This window comes from Pocillopora damicornis, chromosome 3, assembly GCF_964200805.1.
Source record: "Pocillopora damicornis chromosome 3, jaPocDami1.2, whole genome shotgun sequence".
Taxonomy (NCBI): Eukaryota; Metazoa; Cnidaria; class Anthozoa; order Scleractinia; family Pocilloporidae; genus Pocillopora; species Pocillopora damicornis.
The window spans coordinates 21,061,185-21,088,925 of NC_142672.1; the positions used below are offsets into that span (position 1 = coordinate 21,061,185).

At 36.7% G+C, this 27,741-nt stretch overlaps 1 protein-coding gene across 1 annotated transcript; it reads right to left on the reverse strand.

Annotated features, from left to right (window-relative positions):
• Positions 1-89: 89 nt before the first annotated feature.
• LOC113672612 (condensin-2 complex subunit D3-L) lies at positions 90-27,704 on the reverse strand. The gene is made up of 44 exons (XM_089200806.1): positions 27,267-27,704; positions 26,882-26,967; positions 25,923-25,998; positions 25,583-25,660; positions 24,579-24,653; positions 23,869-24,020; positions 23,462-23,595; positions 23,308-23,353; positions 22,566-22,622; positions 22,286-22,401; positions 21,780-21,891; positions 21,422-21,508; positions 20,497-20,569; positions 20,291-20,381; positions 18,894-19,036; positions 18,730-18,818; positions 18,366-18,413; positions 17,646-17,761; positions 17,037-17,150; positions 16,427-16,501; positions 15,865-15,967; positions 15,667-15,766; positions 14,993-15,082; positions 14,141-14,217; positions 13,303-13,332; positions 12,414-12,548; positions 11,781-11,856; positions 10,328-10,387; positions 9,960-10,089; positions 9,638-9,746; positions 9,275-9,359; positions 8,441-8,545; positions 7,861-7,930; positions 7,176-7,260; positions 6,965-7,054; positions 6,701-6,808; positions 6,531-6,590; positions 5,629-5,838; positions 4,693-4,789; positions 3,931-4,308; positions 3,353-3,466; positions 2,317-2,420; positions 1,875-1,910; positions 90-669 (listed from the first exon to the last, which is right to left on the reverse strand). The coding sequence occupies exons 1-44, from the start codon at positions 27,502-27,504 to the stop codon at positions 577-579; spliced, it is 4,551 nt and encodes a 1,516-aa protein (XP_089056932.1). The 5' UTR covers positions 27,505-27,704; the 3' UTR covers positions 90-576.
• Between the last annotated feature and the right edge of the window lie 37 nt (positions 27,705-27,741).

Genomic DNA, 27,741 nt, shown 5'->3' on the forward strand with positions numbered 1-27,741 from the left:
AATACACTGTTCTTAATCAAAACATTTCTCCAGCTTCAATCCTTGATGAAAACCTTGCCATTATAATGAATAATCATCAGAACCAACCATTTCAAAGAATTTTTTTTATTACTGCATGTGCTACAATACTAAATCTACAAATTCAGAAAATATTATTTTTACAATTCTAAAATAGCCTGTATGGCAGGCACTTGCCAAGAAACTAAGAAAAACATGCACAAGAGAGCAATCATGCAAGAGTTCTCCTTCTGTAGTGTGCCCATGAATCATGTCCTTTTAATTGAGTACTTATCATAACAACATTATCCAGCAAAAGTACTGAGAGTAAAGTAACTGATCAACCAGAAGAATTGAGAATGGAAACTACCCAGGCTGACATTACAGATTTGAAAAATTTGCATAAACTGTTAGATTGAGAAATTTTACTTCAATTTACAGTATACTTTGACTTTGAGTTTGACTTAGATGTCACTTCACTGAGTTATTTTTAAGCAATAACAATTGATTTCTGAGCACTAATTTGAATTATGAACATAAACATGAAGGCAATGATTTACAGGAAAGTTCACCAAATTCTCACTTTCGTCTTCGCGATCTTGTTCTTCTGGAGACTGAATCGTTTTGTGGCTCCCTAACTGCCTTGTTGTTAGAAGCCAGCTTTTTGGTATCCTGTGAAACAAAGGTAGCAGCAAGGCAAGGCTTTTAGGTAAAGTAAAGGTAACAATAAAATGAGAATATGTACAAAGTCACTAAAGATACCTACAGAGTTATTTACATCAATTTAAATAAAAGGTTTCTTCCCTAGCTTTCACTCCCAAGATCTCATAAGTGATTCTCTTTACTGTCTGCCCTACAAGTCTTATGTTGTTAGATCAGAGAATTTGGTATTAGATCAACTAATAATTCCCTCATTGATATTCTTCTTAAATCTCATCACTTGTCTGTTTGATATTACATTGATATTGTGATGAGAAATTCTGTCTTGGTCACCCATGGGAGTAGAGTGCTTAAAGCCTCAACACACTGGTTTCAAGTCCTGGAACAAGTCATGAACTAGTGACAAGTCATATGTCACTAAGTACATAAAAAAGACAATGCTACATCGTTTTATAGTATTTCTTTTTTAAAAAGATATTTCCCTCTTCATATTGCCCTTGTCAACGTGTTAAGTTTCTACGTTCTACTTTTAAGTTGCTATGAGACTGTTTTAACCTTTATAAAAAATAAACGTAAAGCCAAAACAAATAGGTTAATCAAAAAATAACTAATTACAAAATTAGTTTCATTGGCTAACGCCCTGTGGGTTATTCATGGGTTTAAATAGCACTTTAATTTACACTTCAGAGTTAATTCTCTGTTTCACCATTTGTGTTCCCAGTGCTACGCGGCACAACATTCATATGTACCCTTACTTTCTCTTTGCCACGATTCACCATCCTAAATCGTCCCCGACTTTCTCTGTGCGACCTCGTAGCTCAGTCGGCAGAGTAACGGTAGATCTAATCCGGAGGTCGTGGGTTCGATTCCCACCGAGGTCAAAAGATTTTTTCTTTGCCTCATGTGGTTCCCTGTTTCCCTTTATTAGGGCTAACGCCCTGTGGGTTATTCATGGGTTTAAATAGCACTTTAATTTACACTTCAGAGTTAATTCTCTGTTTCACCATTAGTGACAAGTCATATTGTTTGGTGCCAAGGAGTTTTGTAACAAAATTTAAACTAGTTTGAATGTTGCCACTGGTTCTAGCAACAAATTTTTTTTTCAGAGAAAATTCTCTAGTGTTTAATATACATGTCTATTTCATTACTTAATAACTGGTTATCAAAGCATTTTCCTTGAGATCATGCAGTAAATACTGGCAGTCAATTAAACTTACTGGGGATTTGATATTCCATGTCCTTGGTTTTGGAGGCCTGTAAAATTCAGTTTAAAATAATTGTGTGAATCATGAAAAAGTATGCAGTAAACATCGAGGTATGTTGGGTTAGCACTGTACCATAGGCAGCATTTAGTATGTGAATTTTGTGGTTCTAACTACAGTTTTGTAATGGAAATAAATATTTTAAAGTTGACAGCAATGACTTCCAGAGCTTATTCAAACAAGTTTTGACGAAAGGAAGTAGTCAAGTATTACAGGAATCTACAGGCATAGGATACTAGTAAGGTTATTCAACACTTAGCCCACACCCAAGGTATTCTGACAAATCGCTGGTGTGCTATTGCTGGGTAACCAGAGTAAGTAATATACATATTCCACGTCATTTTAACATCATACTAATGTATTATAATTATTACCGACTTATTTCTCTTTCATCTTCCTTTTGCTCAGGTGACATCAAACAGATAATCTGCTGTTCCTTTTCTTCTTCATCTCCATCATTACCTTCATCAACCTTGCCTTCTATCCAGCTGGGTGGGGTAACTGAAATAAACAGGATAAAATGAAGCAACCAGCACATCAAAATTCTTTGTCTATTACAATGTATTCTCCTGTTAATTTACACTAAGCTCTTTCTACTACATTTCTTTGACAAATTCTTATATTTCATCCCAGTTTCTTGAAACTTTATGTGCTAACTTTCATGCATCATTTCAGTTTATAATTCTAGACTGCATGTTTTTGGTCTTTTATGGCCTCTGATGAGTGCTGCCCTCTGGTAGCAATCTACTTCCAAAGCAAAGACTAATCTGTCCCAACTATATCACAATCTTACAAGCTAACAGTTTCTGTGACTTAATATATAACATTCAGGCATCTCTTTGTAAGTGATTAACATGTAGCTTCTCCTTATAATATCCATACATTATCCAGCAAACAGGTAATGAGAATTGGGTTAACAAGTTGCTAACTTGATCTAACAGAAACACCACATTCTGGTAACTAATTTACAAGGAAATGTGTAGCAGCTAGAGGGGAGAATTGAAAATCAGATCTTGGGAGTTAAAAGGTTAAACAAGGAAAAGAGAGAGAGAGAGAATGTAACTTGTCACCGACTTTGTCATCTGATTTCCTACTATCAATTTTTGCAAAGCTATTTGTTAGTTCTTAGATGTTTGAATTAACTTTGCTCTAGAAAGACTACTTAAACAATTAAATCCAAAGGTGAACACCATTCAAATTCTCCTCACAAAATTGATACACCCTCATGGTGACAGGAAATGAAAATTTAGACAATCATCAACCAGATAATATCACTTGGATGAATGTAACACTAAATACTCTCTTTACCAACAAACAAAGAAATGTGTAGTCATCAATTATGAAAATTTGCTTTCAAGTCTTTACAGTAGGAGGATTGAAAAAAGTTCTGAAGAAAACTATTCTTACTAATACAGTCAGCATGCTAGACCAACCTTTGCCTTTTGCATATACTCGGATTGGTAATGATGTTGGTATGGGAGATGGTGGTGCTGCAGTCGCACTTGTGTTCACACAAAATGAAATCCTTGATAAATGACTTTGTTCACCTACAATAAATGGAATAAAAAGATCAAAAGATAAATCCACCAAGACAAACAAACAAATTTCAGTTCTGGTCAAATGTATCATGTACGACTATAACCAAATACCATATTTATTTGCCTATAAACCAAGCTGTTTTTTTGGACCTTTGACTCAGTTAGGAGAAGTATATCCAAAGAATGAGTTTCACTCAGATCTTCATTAAGGAATTGAATTGTACAAATTTCCAAAGAAAGATGCTTTCAAAAGATTAATTCCAATTAAAAGGTGAACTCCTTCTGAGAAACTTGGGTCTTGGCTTATATATGCAAAAATTTTTCAGAATATTTAACAAGCTTACACTCATCGTCCGGTCTCTCAAGTTTGGTGTCTTGGCTTAAAGCTATGCTTGGCTTATAGGTGAACAAATACAGGAATTCATTTGTCAAGTGCCTAGTTCAAAATCTTTGCCAAAATACCAACCACTCACCTTCTGGAGTGCTGGCTGCACGCTCTTCATTCTCCCTGTAAAAGGCCCTGGAATTAGTGGGCTTAAGAGGTGTGCGCTGCTCTGGTGCATCTGTAACAGCACTATTCTCATGAGGACTGCCCATTGAGCTGATACTCCTCCTTTTTTGTTGTTCTGCAACCTTATGAGCTTGATCCACAGCTTTGCGAGCAGAATTTAAAATAGCTGCAGTGGAGAGGGTATATCGGCGCTTTGCTTGCAGCGGACTGATCTGAACAGTAAGGTTGGATTTGAGAGCATTGTTTATCAGACTGGGGTTAGAAGCCAGGGTGTGTCGTCGATTGATCTGCAGCTGGTTTATAGCACCAGTAAGAGGTGTGATGTTAGGCCTGTTGGATCCTGTGGTAAAATCCACAATCACATGATTAATTTAATGGTTCATTCCATATTGGTTTGCTATCTCATGCAGTTCTGTTTTGCAACCAGCACTTAGCTAATTCACGCTTGCAGTATGGCAATAGTACCAGTAAATGATTACTGCAATCCCTTTATGCACAGTAATTAAGAAGAATTATCGAGCCTATATTAAGACTGTATCATTCACTTCAGCCTCCAGAGATATGACAAACCTTCATCTTGATAATTCTTGTATAAAAACAATGATTATCATAATTAAAACTGACAGCTGACAACAGTATCCAAATGTAGTCCATGATGTTTAGAACAACTACACAATATTTTTGGCAGAAAATTGTAGTTTCTGATTTTTATACAAGCTTTTACCATTTTTAGGTGAGGGTGTTGCACTTCGCAACTGAGGAGCAATGAAGTCTGCTGCTTGAGGAGTGTTTCCATCTGAACCAGGCTGTCTTGTGTTGACCTTATATTCATCATGGCAAAAATGAATAATTAACAACTACTCACTGAGATGGAGAATGGTATGTACTAAAACAGTGGATAAAGTAATTTATAATTTGTAATTGGACGTAATTGGACACTCCCCTTGGGGCTTTTCAGGACCAATTTCACAATTTTCTTTCCCTATTGGGTGAGATCGGACATCAGCTTAAATAGGGTGCCTCTAGCTGCCGCTAGAGTCCATTTTATCTCACCCACCCACCCGCCCAACCCTTACATGGAGAGATAGACCACCACACCGGGAACTACATCCTCTACTCTTTTCGACAAGCGTGTGGGTATTTAACATCACCTGCTTACCATGTAACACTGAAGATGCAGGAGACAGGGCCTACGGTTTTTTGTCCTTATCCGAGAAGACTAGAATGTCTAACCATTTGCAGATGTAATTACAAAGGCAGCACATTCTCCTCAGTTATTTTAAGACCCTGAGTGTTGGTCCAGTCTGGGGCTCGAACCCTCGACCTCCCACACAGCAGACTGGCGCCCTATCAACTGAGCTAACCAGGCGGTAACCTCTACTTCTGTGAATAGTTATTAAGTAGCAACTAACAAAAAAAAAAACCCTGCACTTGAAAAGATGAGAAGAAAAGGATACAAAATGACTGAAACAAAAAACTTGAACAGTGGAAATGTTAGTATGGAAACTTAAAAAATGAAAACAGATGAATTTCAACTTGTTTGGTTTAAGTAATTCCACATTCAACAAAACCCTTCATTCATTTTGTATCTCATGACTGTGGAGACTAGAACTTCACCCAAAAAAGCCCTATCATTTCCTGAGTGTGTAAACATTCATACCTGAGGAGAATTGTTTGGAGTGATTTGCTTTCGTCTTTGTTCCTCGCGTTCTTTCTGCTGTTCCTCAAACCTTTTGAGATCAAACTCAATTTCATTGGCGAGCTGTTTGTCAGCTGACAGCACTTCCTGTACCTCAGATCTGTAATCCTTCATCACTTCTTTTAAACAGGACATCAGGTCCTTGAGCAAAGGGGAATGCTGCTTTTCAAGCTTTCATAAAACAACAAAACATTACATGATAAGAACAGTCAAACCCAAATTAGGCAGTCATCCTGTATTACCTGGGGAAGGTGGTATCAAAGTCCTTTTTCCTATAACCACTTTAATTTAAGCTGTATCAAATGGTCACCTAAAGAGGAGACACTGAAATAAAACTAAGAATAATCTTTCAAGTCAATTTATTTCATGTTTATCTCTTGTAATCAGTGTTGGCACTTTGAGTTCAAATGTCAACACATTGCAGATTAACAAGATTATTTGGTTTTCTTAGCTAAATTGACAATTTAAATTGTTAAATTAAGACAGTTTCAAGGCTGACATTTGAGCTTCAGCCCTTCGTCAGAGCAAAAGATAAAAAATTCACATTATTCTGATTTTCTTAGGAATTATCTCTTGTTTAAACTGCTAGCCATCACTATATGATTTTCCAGTCAAGTTGCATCAAAAGAACTGGATTAAGAGAGAAAATAACATTAAAGACTGTTTTTCTTCCCTTAAAGTTTAAAGGTGAGAACCCAGCTACTTCCTCTTACTTAATGCCAATTAACCACTTAGAAAAACAAAAAATGTAGCACTGCATGATTATGAAATTGATTGGGTTTGCACAAGAAATTTAAACTCATAATGCTATGAAATCACTAGTTAAAGCGTTAAAGAAGTAGAGATCTTCATGAGAAACTCACCATGTGTTTAAGCTCAATGATGATGGGTATAATATTCTCAATCATGTTCTTCTTTAGAACCTGAAGGGAAACAAAGCAAAATCAATGTGAGAATTACAATTATGTGTTATATTTACCAAGGAAACCTCTCAGAATAAACTATCAAAAGTAATATGTGCATGGACAGTCACCTGGGTGAGAAATTTGTTCCTGGCTTCAACTATAGCAGCTCCTGCCACATCCCCCTCATCAGCAAGGTCTTCAGCCGCTTTAGCTTTCATTGAGGACAGTTTAATGTTCTGCAATCGAAACACAGTATTACAAGGTGACTTTTGAGTAAGCTGCAACCCCTTACCTCAACAAAATTTCTACATAGCTTCAACAAAGTCTTAGAGACTACAAATAGCAAGACACAGCTGGGGAAGGATGTTAAGCTGGTGAGAAGTAACTGTTACCTTGCTGCTCAAAATTAAAAGAGCATCTTTGAGGACAGAAGCTGAATCTGGATCCAAGGTAATATCACCATCAGTAAAACCACCCAGTACCTATCAGAGGAAAAAAAGCACACAAAACCATGTCTGGGCTGATAAAATATGAGAGGAGAGATTCATGGAAAGAAAAATTGAAAGTAAAAGCTGACTATCTCATGACAGGAATATGTCACACCTCTTGACAAAGCTTTCCAGTGAGGTTGAATCGGCCTTCATCACTCATGTGGGACAGCATAAATTGATAAATGGTATAGCGTTTCCTGAAAAGATGGGAGTCTTTATCAAGAAATGTAGCAGTAGTAACAGAGGATTATGCTCCACATTGGAATAAAAAAGAGCCCATGCCATCAATATTAAGCTGGAGAATTCTTATTGCATGGTGGCCAAAAGATTCTACAATCTTCATTGGCCAATAAACACCCTTGAAAATACCATTATTTAAAGTTTTATCCTCAGTCCTGCTCTATCAGATTCAATACTTTCAAGACTTTTTCCAAATTCATGTTGAACTTCTTAGTTTTCAGATTCTGAAGTCCTGATTCAATTTCATAACTAAGGTCACTTGGCCTCAGTAAGCAGAATATCTAATTTAGTTGTTGAGAGACTGTTCAAAAATTAGCAAATTTTCTGATTCATTCAATAATTTTACAAGGTAATTTTATTGATTATGCAGAGTAATTTAACAATTTTAACTTTGGCTACCTTTATTCAAGATTTAAGATCTGATCTAGGAATTAAGTAATAATTAATGTATCAGAAAAATCAATTTTAAATACTATCCAAATTTCAAGACTGTGCATGTCAATGGGTCTTGAAAATTAGTGTAAGGATAAAAAAATCACAAAAATTGTTTAACCCACCCTGAATTTTGATATCCTTTAAGAGAAAACAGTTTCTTCTCCATGTCTGTCTGTGGGAACTTGTTATATACTGAAGGTGTTTAAAAGATTCCAAAAAAACTGATTACTGTTGGTTCAAATAATTTGCAAAATGCCTCCCTATCCTCTTGAGAAACCCATTAAAAAAATCAAGATCTTTCTTTAAATGATGGCTTATTCACAGAAGCCACTGTGTAATATGAGGTTTTCCTAACAAGTGATGCTGAAAAACAAAAACTGCTAAGAAAGCTGAACCCTTTAACAAGCATTACTTTGCAAAAAAAATGCAAAAATCAGTAAAGCAAAGATAATGTTTTTTAAATTCATTTGGAGGTTGCACTCCCAAAAATTAGAGAAACTAGTCAGAGTAAAAAAGTATGATGCAAGGTTGTTCTAAGCTGGATTTCAGCTATTTTCTCAAGTCTGGTCTTTGATTCTGACAGACTTCAGGGAGAAGGAGGGGAGGGAGGGGGCAGGGAGCTCACTCTTGCTTTTCTGACCAGCTGCCAGCAAACAAGCCTACGTTGTTTAACATTCTTAATGCATTCTATCTATGATGTACCTTGGTGTTTTTCAAAAGAGTTAAAGTGGAACACACACTCCACAAAATGCTGGAAAAGCATGCCTGGATGTCTGCTCAAAAGTAGGTGCACAAGGCAAAATTCAGCTGCAAAGAAAAGAGGGGCAGTAATCAGCAAATAATCACTGGTGCTTATCCCTTTACACCCTACTGTCAGTATGCATATTCTCCACACTGTTCTCTGTATTCTTCCTAAGGGGCTGACAAGGAGAACTTGTTTAACAATCAAGAGCCTCTTTAATTGGCCATTCTTTCCATCCATTTATTCAATGTGCTATCAGCAGGTCATACAGTGTAAATGAATTGATGGAGGGATAGTCCCTTCATGTAATGTGGAGAAGGATTGATTTTCTTACACACCCAAAAACAGCTTGTTGTACAATTTGATTTAACATGTAATATTCTACCAATCCGAAAAAAAAAAACCAAGTCTGTGAAATACATTTAACACTTCCCACATCTTCAACATTAAATAAATATTAGAAAACAATGAAAAGAAGGAAAAAGAAAAAGTACAATTTCACTCTCAAACCAACTTGAGATTGCAGGACTGAAATATTACAGATAGCAACTTTCGTGAAGATCGATGCCAAGAGAAGATGATTGGAATGCACGAGGTCCAATTTACTTGACATTTTATGACTTCTTTCAAAGGCACATAAATCATTATTTTCCCTGACCTTGAGGGAATGTCTTTCTCCCCTTACCATTCGTGGCCATTCCCTGACTTGTGGCATCCATGATGCATTATTAGCCTTACATAGCTCAGATATGACTAAATCTTAATTCACAGAAAATCAATAACAGTAAACAAACCAAATTTCCTCATCTCTACGTCTTCGTCAACAATTGTTGTGATGAAGCGGTAAAACAAGGCACCTTTCCATTTGACAAAGTCCTCCTATAATGAAAATTCATACACAATTTGGACATACAAGAGAATAATATAATTATTTGACAGCAAAAGCATGTTTAACTGTTGTATATCACATATTGCATTTAAGTGCAACAGTCTCTTTCATAATGTGATGGAAAAAAGACATTGACACTACATGGTATCTACACATGTCGCATGAAATATTTTAATGTTTTTCACACTCAGTTAAATTTTATTTTAGTATAAGTTTCCATTAATCATTCACAGGCGGAAAACAAAATGTTAGTAGAAAATGCGTTTACCTGAAGTAAGTGGGTTAACACAGTCAGTGTCTGTCTCCTCACGAGTGATGAGCTGTCTTTCAGACAAACAGCTATATTTGGAACATACCGATCAACAAGGCTGGTAAATCTGAAAAAGAAGTACAACTTTCAAATTTGTATGATAAAAATGGTTCTGTTGTGGCCTCCGAGATGAGAACCCTGCATTTACTGACAGTATATTACAGGTGAAAACGGCTTCTAATATTGTTGGAGGCAGGGAAGGAAGGGGTACATTAGTAATAAATGTAAGTGTCAAAAGATATTCTAGCACTCCAATAATATTATAACAATGTTAATGTACCTCACACACAAGTCACACATCACCACTGTCACATTATTCCTAATGGCTGGGTCATCAGAAGTTTCTAACTCCCTTGCAAGAGTAGCAATACACTGTTTGGCCAAATCTTCATTCTGAAGACACAGTTTTCCTGACAAGGACAAAAACAGCTCTGTTATGATTCACTAGTTTTAATGGAGCCATAAAAATAAAGTATGTCCTTACATCCCCTGCAGTAAGCCCCAGCTCACCAAAAGCTGCAATCTTGAACAGCAAAAGTACAAAGGACTTTTCCAACAACCCTACTTACCTGTTAGCAGTAGTAAAAGCTGGTCTGTGATCTTTCTAAATTGGTACAAATTTAACGGATGGCTCGAGATGGAACTTACCCAGAGTCACAAATACATGAGCCTTTACAGGTGGTGATAGATTTAGTTTTTGAAGAGGATCTGAAGAAACAAAAGTTAATATTACAGCCAATAAGCCTCATGAATAAAAATGCTAAATATTGCTGAAATGCTAAAATAATCAAATTTTGTAGAGAGATCAGAAATTAAGTTTGAGAGAAAATGGGGGGCAGGGAAACATTTTCATTCCATTATTAAAGCCTGTTCATAATTTTGAGCCCTGTCTAATAGCCAGGTGTTTTCTCTAAAAGGGGAGGGGAAAGAGGTTAGTAAGTAGCTATCTTAGTCAAAAAAAAGCACAGCTTTTGCCATTGAATTTCAGTGACCATTCCTGACATTTTCTAATCTGAACTCTCCACAATGTGAACCAGGTTTAAATTTGAAGGATGATGTCTATGTCCTAAGATGAACACTAATACCGCTGGATCATGTGTAGTTAAGGCACCTGGCAGTAGAGTATAAACTGATACTATCAGTCCACATGTTGACCAAGAATTGGTCAATGCTCGGTTGAGATGTTAACTAATTAATAGTTGGCTGACTGTTGGTCACCATGTTATTCAACTAGGTAGACTCTCCCTTACTACAATTGCTTGATACTGGGTTGGCATGATGGTCAACATTTGGCCAAACTTTGACTGTTACAATGTGATCAACAGTTGGCAGCATATCAGTCGAGCATGCAGCACTGTATTGCATGGTGGACTGTTGGTGGTATGTGTGTATTGTTAACTGTTGTTTTGCTGGAATGGCAGCCATCTCTTATCCCCTTTCCGTTATGCAGAGGGGACACAAAGAAGAGTTTTGAGGGGCTAGTAAAGAAGATAGAGCTCAGTAACAAGAGCCCACTGAGTGACAAAAGTGTCAGCCTAGTGTGGATTAAGTATCAGCTACGTGTCAGCTGAGTGTCTTGTAAAGTATTGGTCATGTGCTGATAGAGTCTTGTCTGACGTGCATGTCAGTCAAGATGCAGCCAATGTTGGTCACCATGTCCACTGATACACAGTTGATATGTCAGTCCAGTATTGCCTCATATATTGACCCACATTTGATCTACATGTCAACCAATAGTATCAACCACTATTTGACTGATGCATATGCTTTAAGTACATGATCCATACAGCCAGGACTACAAGCTCATTTTTTCAAAACGTCACCTTATGACGTCCCTCAATCATACAATGGTTGCCATTAAAAAATTTAGTTGATTAGAGTAATAAGAAAACTTTTAAAAAAAAGATCTTTAGAGGTAATACTGATGAAATGTAGGGCAAACAAAGCAGATAATTGATGTTTAGGTGTTGAAAGGGAAAGAGCTAATGCAAATAAAATTTTCACATTTACAACTCACATTGATTAGGCAGCATCTGAACCTGTTTCCATGCAAGCCCTTTTCTTTGTTTCTAAATAGAGAGGGTGATTATTCAATACCTACCTTGATTATTGCCATGAGAAATCAGCATGGATTCCACAAACATAAACAGTCGCTCTGTTGTCTTGGTTGGTGTGAGCTGTGAGCAATTTTTACAAAAAAACCTTGTTCAAGCCATTGTCACATTGATCTGATAATTTGCATAATTTTTGCGCAAAGTTCCATCTACAGTAAAAGATTGAAGGCAATTTGCCCTCTAGATCAGCATGTTACAATCGGTTGGTTTGGTGTAACATCATATTGCTTCAAAAATTTCACTAGGAGCTCATGAGAACTCAAACAAGATTTGTATTTTAAATGGCATGGTAGCAGTGGATGATTTTGGGCCTTACAAATTTAAAGAAAACATAATAAAAGTACTTGTATCAATGTTAGTAATATCACTGTGGGATCCCTGAATGATCTAAAAGTACTTTAATCAAGTAACACGGCTGTACCAGCTTATTAGAAAGTTGACCGATGAATAAAGACAGAATCTAGAAAGTAATTAAAGAGTGTCTCCACTTAATGAATACATAACAAAATTAAAGCAAGGAGAATTTTGAGCAAATCTCAACTGAAACTTGGAGAAGATTACCAATACCAAAAATAATGTCAGCAATCTGAAGTATCATGATCATAATCTCTGTTACAAACCTGGGCTACAGCTCCAACAGTAAACAAATGCCGCATAAGACGCTCCTCATCAATACAATCCTGTTTTAATGTTACACTGGAAAGAAATTCCTCTGATGCTTTCAGCAGATCAGAACACCAATGATCACTCTTTCCCTTTGAAAACAATAATTTACAAATAATTCAGGCAATCTGCTCTAACTGGTGCATCAAAAACTAGAGTTTCAGTTTCCTAATGAAAAATCAGGCCATCCAACAAAAGTTACATTTACACTAGAAAGTTCTGAAAGCAAAAAAATGTGAAATTTTAGGATTTAGCAGCCCTTTTTTTATTTTGCTGTTGGAGGGGAATGGTTACCTCCAGGAATCAAAGGAGGTAGCAGTATGGCCGAGAGGTTATGGTACTTGGCTTGTAATCTGGTATAGTCCATGACAACTGCATGCTTGGTCACCAAGCCTTTGAACAGGAGTGAGGCTAAGGGTGACCTTGTTATGATACAACCCTTGCTGCTTTTCAAATAAGAATTACTTTGTTATCAGGCTAACTAGATACTGGTCTTTATCATAACAAGGTCATCTTCAACTTCACTACAAATCAAAGGCTTGGCAACTAAGCACACAACTGTAAAATGGCCGATTTCCTGGCAATGCTTTGTATATAGCCAACTGGTCTGCCTCCTGCTGTTTGGAATTTTTAAAAAATGAATTCTTTTTCTTATTCATTCATTTTTATTGGCCCTGAAAAGTCCCATTGGGTAGAGTTCGATTAAGTAAGCACATGAAAACTTTACAAAATGAAAGACTTGTCAAAAGTGAAAAGAACCAATGAAAGTTAAAACTTCAAAACTCTTTTTAAGAAGATACTTTTTTGAAATATCATTCCATAACTTAACAAAAGACTATGGCTCACTCTTTCCTCTGGCAGTTTTCCTTTATTGAGCTGCAAAACATTAAACAAATATTAAGATTTCTCTAAGCATGCCATTATGGGCTTAGAGGAAACATCAACCTTCACATACATCAATGGTGATGCTAAAATAAAAACTGTTTTTTTGAAAAAAAAAAAAACAAAAAAGATTACAGAAACTGCAACTCAAAGGCATTCATCCAGAAAAAAATTCCCTCGGCAGCATTAACAAAATGCTAACATCTTCTTCACTTTGGAAATTTCTTGACACAGTTTTAGAGGAAGAGTTTTTTTTTTTTTTAACACTAATAGCCCTGATGGGTGAGGCCAGGAATTTCACAATCACAGAGGTGCTCAGCTATTCCAGGGTCTTAATGTTGCAACTGGTTGTCACTCATTTGATAATAATTGGTGAGGCGTGAGTGGTCCAGTGGTCTGAGCGCTGGACTCTGGGTCGGACGGCCCGGGTTCGAGTCCTGGCCGGAGCACTACGTTGTGGCCTTAAGCAAGCCGCTTCACTCACCTTGCTTCGTCTTCTCGGATAAGACGTTAAGCCGGAGGTCCCGTCTCCTGCAGGGTTTGGGGTAGGAGACGTTAATTTCCCACGCACGAGATTACTGTGTGATGGATGTCCTCCCCTGGGTTGGGTTGGGTGGATTTAAGAGGGGTAGTGCCCCGTATGGGACTCCATGTCCCGCTGCACTAACCCATTTGGCGTCCGTCTATCCGTAGACGTACCCAATAAAGTTGTTATATAAAAATTGAAATTTGAGCACTTGAAATAGGCCTAAAACAGGAGATGAGAATTGCCATGTAACATCTACATGTACATGCATCACACCTTGCATAGGGTGGCTACAATAGCATCAATGACTTCAGGTGGGCACTCAAATGTGATAAGCTTCCGCTGCAGATCAGCTATAAAAAAACAAACAACCATAAATTTATATGAAAGTAAAGAATTGAGACAACATAAAGTTGTCTAAAGCATCAGTGTCTGAACAATCCCCACCAACCTCAAAGTGTTACAAACTTCCGCAATTCTCGTCCATGGCGAGAAAGACAAAAATTTCCTTAAGTTTGCACTGCTGTGTCTTTCCCATTTCCCTGAGTTAGTGCCCCTGTCTCTTATCTCAAGCTCCTACTGCTATATCCAACCTCCTAAACCCACAATCAGCGACAAAATTGTTGACACAATGACCTTTTCAAATCCCTATTACTACAGTTTTATCTCTTTTTCCCTTGTTAAGTCAACCTATTTGCCCCCTAACCCCCCCCCCCAAAAAATAAACAATGCAATATTGTGATTCCATGAACTGTTAGCCATATACAAGCAACAATGAATGGGGGAGGCAGGTCTTGTCAATGGTTTAGGGTGTGGTAGAGACAGCAGTATCATTCTAAACATTGTAGCTTGCTATTCCCTCTTCCAACTCCTTACTCTGTACCCTCTCTGTGCCACACACCTCCAAGCCCTTTACTCAGCAATCCCAACACCATACACCCCTCTCCCCAATCCCATAGGATACAAAAAGAATATGTGAAAGAAGCTACCCCATTTTGTCAAGGTGGTTCACGACACAGCATATTTAATTAGAATAACCTTCCTCCTCTTTGTATCTCTGACACTAGTATGGTCACAGCTTGGCAACAGAAAATACAGTTTATGTTATTTTCCAGAAATAGAAGATACCTGTTAGGGTACTAGTGACTGTGGAGGGAAGAAAGGAAGCAGAGCTTCCCAACACTGCCAAGATTCTGCATAATGTCTCCATGTCGTAATCTGACAAATAAAACCAGAAAGGAGAGAGAAATGATAAAGATATCTACTACTGAGATTGTCTCTCTTTTAATTTGACTGTGGAAAAATGGTTGTGAAAGTTAATCAGATGGTCAGATCAACAGGATGGATGGAGAGTTGGAGATTGCTTAATAAATGTTTTAGCCCCTGAAAGTAACAGCATGTTGTATAAAACTTACATTCAGAATTTATGCAATCATGGTCAAATGGGTAGATATAAACCTTTAAACCCTTCGAGTGACCAGCATCTAATTTCTCCTTATAGCAATACTGTTGCATCATTCATTAAGATCATGTGAAAAAAGGAAATGATCAGCAACCTGAGAAGCTTTGATTGTTAAGCAAATTCTCCCTCTTGGTACCAAAGAAAATGAATAGAGAAGAGCATGGAGGATATGCACACTGATGTTCAGGTGTAGAGGGTTAAAGAAATTCTTTATTGCTATCTAAACTCAGTGCAATGTTAGTCATATAGACATTGTTGTATGGCAAGATTCTATTACACAGTTAACTGTTACATACTATTTCAAAATCAAAATGAAGTTAAATGACAGTTTAACTTGTACCTTTTACTCCTTTCGAATACTCATCCCAACTTTTCACAACAAAGGTGTGGTCAAGTTTGTTTGATGATGAACCAATTGCTGCCAAGCAAAGCCATGCTGCCTGAAAATGTGTACAACAAGAAGAATTTCAAGGAGAACAAAAAACTATGCCACCCTGACAAACATTTCTGGTGTGCCATGTCCTTATGAACTTCATACCTTACTATGCTCAGTATCAATGTGAGTTATAAGTGATTTGACCAGGTTTCCAGAAAGTTTGGTCTGTTTTGACCAGTGTTGAAATGCACTGTGAAGATAACGTCTGAAAGAATAATATACAGCAGTCAATGGCCAGTATTAATAGATGTCTTTTCAAAGCAGTTTCATTTTTGTTTACATTTTTCACATTGTTTTTATCATAATTAGGGACAAAGGAAAATAACAAAATAAAACTGGTTTGTCAAATTTTAATCCAGGAAACAAAAATTGTTTGAACAACAACATCTAAATGCTTGGAAAGAATGAAGAAATATATGTGTTTTGTTCAGGGAATTCGTCAGACTGAAGCAACATAGGTAAAGATACTGGCTTAACATACCGGTACTTCTGCTAACTGCTACTACTGACAGCTCTGCACCACTGGGTCTTTTCCAGGTTTTGGAAGAACAGCGAAAAATTGCACAAGGGCAGCAATAGATAATATGTGGAAATATTTCCCACGGTATAGGCATGCTTTACAGGGTCAGGTCACATACTGATATCATTTCATCATATCACTTGCCTGACTTCTTGTCCTGATGGGCTGGCAACAATATCAAGCAGGTCCCAAGCAAGAATGTGATATGGTCCTGTTGATCTGGAATAATAATCAACAAAATGTGTCATTTTATCAATCTTATTACCTAGCTGGCAAGCATTTAAAGCCAGTTTAACCATGAGTTTCACAAATCTCACCATTGAGATTGGCCAATGGCATTCCTCACAAGAAATTTTAGCTCAATTATCAAACTGGGGTTTTCAACCTATTGACAACGAAGTTCCCAAAATGAACAAAAGTTCAATACCATGTGGGTGTGAACCTTTAACTTGTTGTTTCACCAGAACTTTCCCCCTTCTGATATTCTTTATTGCTACTGATAGTTTATGTGGCAAAAAGTATGGCAAAAGATGTAACCAGTTCATAAACCACACAACAGCTTCAGCATGCCTTTTACCACATGACAAAACTTTGTGGATATTTGATGGCATTTCTTGAACTTTTGGCAGAAAAAATCCTCGTAAGGCACTGCTCATTGAAGTCATAAAATTTTGACTCTTATCCAATCTGGGATGCTGTTGATCACAACTAACACTGTAATCTACAAACTAATTAAGTTGTAACAGCCACCTACTTTGAGAGAGGAACAATGTTGTGAAGAAGCACTTCCTCTAGTATTTGATAGCATTTTTCTTGTGCAGTAGTTTCTCTGTCCATAACAAGTGGCAACACTCCTTCCAGCCACAAACTACATATAATAAAATACACATAAGCGCATAGTTTGAGTTTTTAAAGGAACTTATACAACTGTTTTATTTATACAATTAATTCCAGATATGTGCAGTTAACTCCCTCACCTCAAAGATCCAAATATCAAATCCATCTACTATTTGTCACTAAGACTTCCCAAAGCTTTAATTTTATGAGATGAAGCTACCCGCCTTTGTAGTGTCACCCTATTACCATAAAAGAAGTGTCCTCCATAATAACCCTTCACCTCCAGAAGCAATTGAAAAATCAACGAGCATACTGGAGACAAGAATAAACAAACTTATCCACAGAGTTACAGAGTGCAATTTTGACATTACGCTAAATTTTCCAAACTCATTCTAACAAAAAAGTAATAAAGGCGGCTGGAAGAAAAAAAATTAGGAATCAAGTATTGCCAGTAAAGTAAAAGTAGTTGTACACCAGCTCCAGGTTTTTTAGAACATCACTTATTGCATGTACATAGAGTTAATACCTGTGTACCATTGTACACTTGGGCCTCTCTTGTAGGAGGGAGGTTAGTGATACCATAGCTTGTCTTCTGACAGAAAGTGCTGGATCCATACAGCAATCATGGAGAGTCAACACATCCTGAAATTAAAAAAAAAAACAAATTAGACAATTACTGAGGTGATGACATACTATCTTGCTTTAGTGCAATTTCTTAGGTGATTATAGAGATGCACACACTCTGATTGGTTGAGGATTGTATTGTATCTTGCTATAATCACCTCACACTAGGTGATTATAGCTGGGGTGGTAAATTTCAATATAACCAAGTAAGTAAAGAATCTGAAAGCTACCCTAATTATTCTTGGAAACATTTCTCTTTCTTTTTCAAAAATAAAATGAAGGTTGTTAATAGTTGTCACTGTTCAAAGGGAGCTGTCACCCATTTCCCCCCGGCTGAAGGAGATTAACAAATAGATTCAATGCATGTTGCCATGGGTCTGTTCAGTAAAAGAGCACAGATGACATCAAGATGTGGTAAGAACATCACCTACTAGTCTGTCCTGCAACAAATCATGAGGATGAACCAATCATGCTTAATTATAAAAATGCATTTTTATAATTAAGCTTTTCATATAGCTCTAAATGGAACATTCAGTGATGCAACAGTTAAGAAGTGGATGTTGTGTGGGGATGGTCATCATTGGATATTCCGTTAGTTAGAAGTAGTAACATCATTACTTACCACTCTCTCCAAGGAATCCAGATTAAGGGTGATTACACTTTCTAGAGCCTTCAAAATGATAAAGAAATCAATAAACAGGCATAATACATCATGATTTGTGGTAGAAGAAACTTATCAGGGGCAGCCACACAGCAGCTAAACAATTTTCACTGAGTTTCCACAAAAAATTCTTTCAAATAGATGTTGTTCATAAATGTCAAGCACTTATTCAATAAGTTAAAAAAAATAAAATTATAACCAAAAATTCAATTTTGGCTTTTTCCCTGTTTGGCATTTTTCTTTGACAGCATTACTGCAGTTAGATGTAAATAGAATATTAACTTTTAATATGTAACTTTTTGGACAAAATAACGACAAGTCAAACCTGCAGAGCAGCCTTGCGAACTCCAACTTTCTCATCACGTGTTCTTTTTCTTATAATCACACCAATGTTCCTAGTCTCTGCTTGCTTACCTGAAAAAAAAAAAATTTAAACAATTAACATAATGTTAATGTAAGACTCTACAGCAGAATTTTTCAGTGACTCACTATTTGCTTGTCTGTTTAACGTTGGTGTCCCCTCTGCTGGACTCTCCAGTGGTTCATGAAGTGCTTCTTTTACTCTCAACACTAATGCACTGTTTTCTAATGTTGCACACTGAGCAAAGTACTGCAGAGCTTTAGCACGCACCCTGAATAAAACAATGAATTGTACTTAGGAATGCATCAAAATTTGTCAACAAGTAGCAGTTTATCAATTTAAAAAATCTTGTGATAGAATATTTGACTTTAAACCCTAAGGAAAAGTGTTGTGGTTTCTTGGTGCTATACAAGTGAAAGTGTAATTTGTTTGGTATTATGTGGGAGACAATGCCATCTTTCCTAGATGAACAATGATTGAGAGAGTCAGGTTGAAGCCCTAGCCAGCTCATTGTGTTTATTTCTTAGGAAAGACTCTTTGCTCTAAGGGCCTAAACTTACCACCCAGGAGTATTACGTTATCTACTGCGCTAGCTAATTAAGGCCACAATTTTCAATTAATTATTACTAATCGCATAACATGATGACGTCATAAACGGAATTCACTGTATTACGACTAGCTAGTCAGAAGAACTGTGAGACACCACTGAATTTTGAACGCGACTACTCCAAGCGATGATTCAATAAAGGAGCTGTTTAAAACTGTGGACTGAGTTAATCTTTGACTGGCAAAATATTCAAAATCCAGTGGTGTCTCACAGTTTTTCTGACTAGCAAGTCGTAATACAGTGAATTTCGTTTATGACGTCATCACGTTATGCGATTAGTAATAATTAATTGAAAATTGTGGCGTTAATTAGCTAGCGCAGTAGATAACATATTAAACAATACAAGTATGATATAGTCCTAACAGACTGCTGATAGCCTGTCACTGCTCAGCATCCCCTTCCTAGTAACCACACCTTAACCCTTCAATCCCAAGAGTGACCAAAAAGAATTTCTCCTTACAATGTTAATACAAGATCAAACAAACAAGGGATGAGAGTTAAAAAAGATAACAATTAGGGGATTATTAGTTGATCCAATACCAGATTCTCCAACATAACATCACAGTAATCATATGGTAGGCAGTAAGAAGAATTACAATTGAGATCTTGGAAGTGAAAGGGTTAACTGGAAGATCAATCTGATCAATCTGATCAATCTGTTCTCAATTTGTCGACAGGCCCACCAAACATCTTGAAATAACTGATGGAACTGAAAGAGTGCATTAGACTTGTTGACTGAACAAAGGACTTCAAATATCCTTGACCAGGCAAATGCAAAGATCAAAGCAAACTGACCAACCACACTAACTGCATGAGTAGTTAGTTTTTTTCTTAAAGCTGCAGCTTATTTGGTGGAGGTACTTAATAGAGGGGACTGGCACTTTTTCAAGGATTTAAAGTATCTTGATTTACACTCACATTGGTGCCCTGTCAGAACACCTGGCTATGATGATGTCCAACAGATATTTCTTGCAGAGAAGTTTTTTCTTGTCATCATCTTGTAAATTTTCTGGTTAAAAAAAATTATGTCTTAGCAATTTTGGCTACTTATACTTCACATATCTCATTATCTTTGATTTTTCCTTGTTGAATAACTTTGTAGAGGATTCAGAATGTTCCCTTACCATCTGATAGAATCCTCTCTGGTTCAACTAGGAGAAGTGAAAACACATCCAAAGCAAATATCCTGTAACTTATCTGTAAAAGAAAATCCTTGTTGAATTACTCACAATCTGTGGAGCCCAATTTCTTAAAAAACTGTCCACCTCACTACAGAGGCAGCGAGACCAAAAGGTTGTATATGTGAGGTAAGTATCCAAAGAAACTGTGTGTGGTTAACAGGGTAATTTAGTATAATCAACTGAGTCGATAGCATAAATTGGCCACAGTAAAGACATTTCAAAGCCAACACTTTGAGTGTTACCCCTTCATCAGAGCGAATGAAAGGGCTAATGCTTGAAATGTCAGCTTTGAAACTCTTTACACTGGCCAATTTATGTTGTCAACCCAGTTGATAAAACTAACTTACCCTCAAAAGGTTGTATATTGCTGTATTTGAAAGTTGTTGGTTCAACCTTTAAGTATTTCTCCCTGCCTCTCAGTGAATATGCTCATCTTCTCTCAAGTTCAACAGATTAGTTACTAATCTTTTAATTATTATCTTTATTTTTATCATCACCATTGTTATCATCAGTATCATCATTATTGTCATCATCATTGAGATCATTATCATCATCATTATTAACATTATTATTGTTATCATTATTAACATCATTATCTTCATGCCAATATCCAGGAGTTTCAATAACTTTTTCCATAATTGGCTACAATGCTATAATAGACAGTGGCACCCAATAAAGAGGCCGCAAGTTGAAACCCAAAAGCCTCCTCACAGGCTAAACAGACAGCTGTAAGAAGTCTCCTGGGTAGTGGAAGACCTAGCTATGATTCACAGTGTCACACATGGAAACTGTACAAGAATATATGATATGATCTGGAGGGTTAGCAACATGTCAGCTAATCAGTTGCATACAAATCTCTGACCAATACCTTGTCATTTTTGGAGTACATGTTAATCCATTCTACAAGACTGGCATACTGATTAACTGGTAAAATTTTCATGATATCAACTACTGCCTGCAAGACAAATTCCATTGATAACAGTATGTAAGAAAAGAAAAAAAATTATAGATCAACTCTTGCAGTTTTCTGGGTGGTACTAGAAAAGTTGGACAAAGAAAGAAATTCATCAATAATTTTCTTTCTGCATGGTGCAGGGCAAATTATTTTTGTTGGTCAAATAATGGGTTCTCCACTAATAAAAAGGTATGAAAAAATTCCTCAAATGATGATAAAATATATTCAAAAATCCAGGTCAGACTGATTAAGTTGTAACTGGTCTAATTACCTTTGCCACGGTAATTCTGTACTCTGCTCGTTCAGGGCAACTGGTAAAGATATTTTGAACGAGAACTTCTACAGAACACAGCACCTCTTTGGTCTCTTTCTTTGCTAGATAGCTGAATATCAGAGCACAGAAGAAGCATATGAATCAAATTGAATGCTAAAATCAAAAAGAGTGATTGTTGTATCTGTGAATATTTTCCACTGGCTGATCAGGAGTGAAGCAGAAAAGTGGATGATTCTGAGCAATTCAGCTCTGTCCATACAAGTCTATATAATCAAGGTTTAACCATACTTTGCAGTTTTTTGCATCTACTTTGCTATATGCAGTAAATTATAAAGCCCTGCTGACAGATATTAATATATCCAACCCTAGTTTTCCATGAGCATTCTCCCCTTCCCTCCATATGAGGTCGGCAAGTTTAATTCAGATGATTTCCATTCTTGTTTATATTCCTTCTCTAATGCAAACAAGCTGTAACATGTAGTGAACATATATTTGACATTTACCAGATAAATGCAACAGCTTGGTCCTTGATGTTCTGGACATTTCTTGATATGGTTCCATTACTGGCAATTGCTCCACCAAACACCATAAGAACATTTGAGATTAAGTGTTCAAAAACCTGCAATAGTCAGAAAATAATCATTGAAAATAAATGTTTGATTTGCAAAGTTTTTAATGAGTTTTGCTTCTTTTTCTGCTATTTTTCCAAGATATAATTAGAAATTGATTTATACATGTAGATCTGTGGATTGAAACTGTTAATAGCAAAAGCTGTGGACCTACAGTGTGAGTGATTGTTCCAACATCGCCATGAAGAGGTGAGCAAATGACCCTCAGACCCTTAAAAAAAGGCAAAGAAATCATATAGTTGAACTTAAAATATTTGTCTGCTGAAGAAGGTTATTATCTCAGTCCAAAAGCATTTTTCGAAGAACAAGATGTAAATGACCACCATGCACTCACAAATCATGAGCTCACCCATTTTTAGCAAATTATTATATTGCTAGCAGTGCCCAGGGGGCAATATAAAGCAAATACTGTGTTCTGATTGGCTACATGGAAAGGGGGGGGGGGCAAGATGGGCTTAGGGTTGGCCACTTTGATCCTAGATGAGAAAAAAATTACTTAGAAAGTAATGTGTAAATGTGAAAGGCAAATGAGAAAAATTTGAAAAGTATTGAGAAAAATTTTATATCCCCCTCTGGAGTGTTTTTTCATGCTTTTAAACTTGGTTTTTTGGAGCTCATACATGAAAAACTCAAGCATGCACTTTTTCTAAGATTGCAAGATGGATTTAGCTGAATGGACTTATGACTGGCTGCTTCAACTGTCTGATTACAGCTAGCTGTCTGATTACACTGTCTGATCACAACTTTAAAGAGTGTAAGTACAAAATGAAGCAGCAGATGCACCAATCACATTTGAGGACATTTTAATGGTTATAATTAAATTGGTTACGAATGAAAAAATTGAAAATTATGATTGTTATCATGTAACTGATACAAAAAGACAAAAATATACTTACAAAGTAGGCCAATGAAGCAATAGACTTAATGGAATAAATTTGGTCCCTGCAATCAAACAGGTGCAATCAAACCTTATTGAGATCAAGAAAACACTTTATTTTATTTCTAAGTAGTACATGTTCTGAACTTTGGATTAAAAGAAGTGGAACTAACCCTGGAAAGTCAAATACAACTTGTTCAATTGTTTCAACGTCCTGACGTGTAGTTTCCACAAACAACTGAATTACATGATGGGCAACCTGCTCAGAATCTTTGAGGGAGTAGCTGTTTAATAGTACAACTGCATCCTACAGCACAAAAAGGAACAACAAAAAAGAATACAAGAATTTTGCTACCAGTTAAACACTCAGGGGTGGGAACTTAAAAAAAATTCCAATAATTATAACCAATGCTGTTAAAATAAGTATAACAAATTATTTAATTTTTCACCTAATATTTTGGACAAGAAGGGGCATTAACAAAAGGTCGTAGAACAAAAGCAAGACATGGAAGAGAAGGTAGAGATAAGCAACCTTTAATTAATTTTTTATGATAGAGATCTACCATAAACTTGCACATACCTGCATTAATGATAACAGTTTGAATTTAACATTAGCCTTGGCTTGTTCAGTGTTAATCTGCCCACTCATTTCATTATCCTCATTGCCACTGTCATCGTCGTCATCATCATCATCAGAGGCAGCATCTACTTCCATGCAATCACCATCACTTTCTGAAATGAAAATTGCACTTCCAGTTGGCTTTTAAGGGGATCATGACAATTAGTTAGGATAGATTCCTGGAGGCTCATGGTAGCCTAACCTTACAAGCTCACCATCATTTTTTCAACCAGCCATGTTTGATTTAGATTTAGAGAACACTCTATTTCTATAGTCCCACCCCACCCTACCCCTCTCCTTCCTTATGAATGTCACTCACCCCCCTTGGTACAAACTTATTTCCCTTCCCAGCCATCCACTGCTGTAAAATCACAAAGAGAATACAGAGCACTCGCTTGCAAAAATGACACTAGATTCTGTAGTTTGATCATCCCAGTCAAGTCCTGAGAAGGACTGTTGTCAGTAGCAGTGATGACATTTCAACCACCTTTGCTAAAGTCTTCATCAGAATCAAGCCTGATGTCATCCTTAGGGGACAACAATGAAGATGACTTCTGCCATGGTTGTCGAAACATCAGTCACTACCACTGACAACAGTCCTTTTCAAGACTACTCTTACCTAGACAATAAAACTATATGGTTAAAGCATATAGCTCATTGCTTATCTCTACCTTCTCTTCCATGTCTTGCTTTTGTTCTACGACCTTTTGTTAATGCCCCTTCTTGTCTCTTCCTCTTGTTTGTCTCTGTTCATGGTGCCAAAAAGATGCAAAATCACCAAGGAGAAGGATCGATAGCTACAGAATTTATGGTCAGTAAAATTTGTTTTCATATAATTCCTGATTAATCAGTTTCAACCTGATTTTTCACACAGATCTTTCTCTCCACTTTTGAATGCTATAACCAAATCTTCACAGGGAGATGAAGATACTTTAACATATTCATGTGTGATAGTTGCAAGACCCTATAACACCCATGAAGTATTGAACAAATGAAGCACTGATACATGAAAACCATCAATGCACCTTTAAAACAGTAATTGAGTGACATTTTTGTTCTTTACTTGACAAAAATCTATGATTTACTATCTTCTTTGTTCCATTCATTCACACAAGCTCTCAACTTAGCTGATCTTCTAGTAGCATGCAAGACACTTGTCTGATCTCATACATAAATTTATATTCATATATTTGCCAAACTTATTATCAAGTTCTCTAAGCACAGCAGCAGAGCACTGGCACATGAAACTCAAAGGTCTGAAGTTCAATTTCTTATGGCTGAAAAGTGATTTTTTTAATGGTAATTTAGAATTATCAACTGGTTGATAGGGTAAATTGGCTGCCTTAAAGAGTTTCAAAGGTGACATTTCAAGCATTAGCCCTTCATCAGAGCAAACGGCTGGTTTCGATCTGACAAAGGGCTGATGCACATAATGTCAGCTTTGAAAGTCTGTACAGTGGCCCAGTTTGAAAATACTTAATTACCCTGTTATACTCTCCCATGGACACACCACCACAGTTTCTTTAGAAACTTCACCCCCTCATTCATTTGGATATTTTTTTCAGTTGCCATGTTCATTACAAAGAAACATTTAGTAACGACTTTCTTCATTTAATAATAAAACTCAAAACTAACTGTCTTTCTCATTCTATCATTTGACAAAACAATTCCCTACCTCTGTGAGGCCAAAGACGCAACACATCCAAAGCTTTCTGGAATAATAAAGGATGGAAAACTTTGTATGCTCCACTCCCTGGAGAAAAACAATGCCATTCTTTCAAGCTCATCATAAAAATTTAATGAAATAATGAAGACCATCAAAACCTATGCCACTGAGATAATAGGCAATCCCTCTGCAACCTCTCAACCCTCCCTTCCCCCACCTCCCCAATTCACAATCTTTGACGATTCAAGACTATAAGTCAAGAGAAAGCAGTTTGGTGAGGTGTCTAATTCATAAGAAGGCATTAATTAAAGGTACCCATTTCATTTCTAATAATTAACATTTTCCTCACCTGGTATTTGAACCAAAACAACATAAATGTTAGCTGCTAACACACAGCTTTCCAGTTTAGGTCCAGCCTTTGATGTCTACACAAAGTACAAAAATCAACTTGTTATGTCTAAATAAACAATAGCCCCCATTTGGTGCAAAAATATGCAAAGAAATTCATCTGTTGACACTATCTGTTCCAAGATGCAGACAATTTTCCAAGAGCCAAGCTCAAGGAAAACTGTGAGCTTCAAGGAACAAATAATGTCTAAGGACAAATCTGCTTTTGCACAAAATAGGGGCTATTGTGTGAAATAAATGTTTACAAACAGCTTACTGTTTGCTGCATTGAATGTTTTCTTTAAGTGTTCTCTGGTACCACGTAGTGAACAAACTAATATTTCCTTCCGTCTGAAACAAACACCTAATACTCTTTATCTTGAATTAAATTTCAAATGAAGGCTTTTTGTAGTGGATGTAAGGTTTGAAAACTGGGTAACACTTGTATGTATAAATCTCACACTGGCAGAACCATTTCAAGTCACAACCCTTGTCAATTTCTGTTGAGATGCCCTGCTCCCCTCTAAATCTTGGTTTTTTTTTTCAGTGGGGTCTCCTAAAAGGGAGAGCACTTTGATGTACAAAACAGATCTTGGGAGTTTATGGAATCATCAAATATCACTTGGTTTTTTTCATCCATCAGACATAATCAAATCCTTAATGAGCAGGCAAAAATACTTCCTGAACCATATAACCCCCAAGACATGATTGTTTATTCTCTCATCTAACTACTTTATAAAAATTTGGGTTTTGATCAAGATCACCACTTCTATCTGAAAAGTTTGAGTATTCTCATTATCTGTTTGGTGGATGTCCAGATATTATGGGGAGAAGTTACATGTTAATCACTTCTAAGAGTTAAAAGGGCTTAGGCAAACAGTGTCTTATCCTAGGCCAATACAATTGAGTAATAGCTCTCACCTTGTCACAGGATTCAATAAATGAGTGGAGCAAAGAAATCAAGACTTTGTGTGAAAAATTGTTGTCTGAAAGAACCTTCCATAAGCCTGAAAAAAAAGTCAGGATTTCTTTAGAAACAGCTCATGAAAACTTATTCCTGTCTATCACACGAATAACAGATAAAGAGGAGTACAAAATAAAAGAACTAAAAGTTATTTGGCAGGGTTAAGTTGGACATTGGCAGTGAACAGCAGTATTTTTAAATTTCTAAAAAATAGTTGTTAATAGTAGCCTGAAAAGGGGAATGCGTCTGGCGCACCGATGGGAACGATCGCGTTCGAATCCACTGAAAACTGATGAACCAACTCAGATGCAAAATAATACAGAGCTTCTACAGCAAGTTCACCTTCATTTGAAGCGTGTTGGCTCACAGAAGTTGTCCACTGCTTTGAAATCAACAACAGCTCTTTCAATTCCCGTACAAAGTATCCACGGTCAATCATGCAGTTTTCCAAGACCTCTGGAAACCCTTGAGACTCACAAAATTCAGAATTCCAAGCATCTTCTGTCCATTCTCGGGAAATGGAAGAAATCTGAAGATTACTACAAGCAGTAATTGTCTTTTCTGTTTTCGAAAGCGCCATATTGGAAACGAACTTGAAAAATTCCCGCCTTTTTTGTAGCTGGCTTGGCAGCCGCTGCTAAACTAAAACAAACTCCTCCAGGGTCTGCTAAGGTACGATGAGGGTAATCTTCAGCTTTTCCAAATAAATGACCTCTGGCAACTTTTTACATCCCTAGTAATTATCTTCTTGAACAGTTCTTCCTAACTTAATCCATTTCTCTGTTTAAATAAGTGAAATATGACACAATCAAAGACT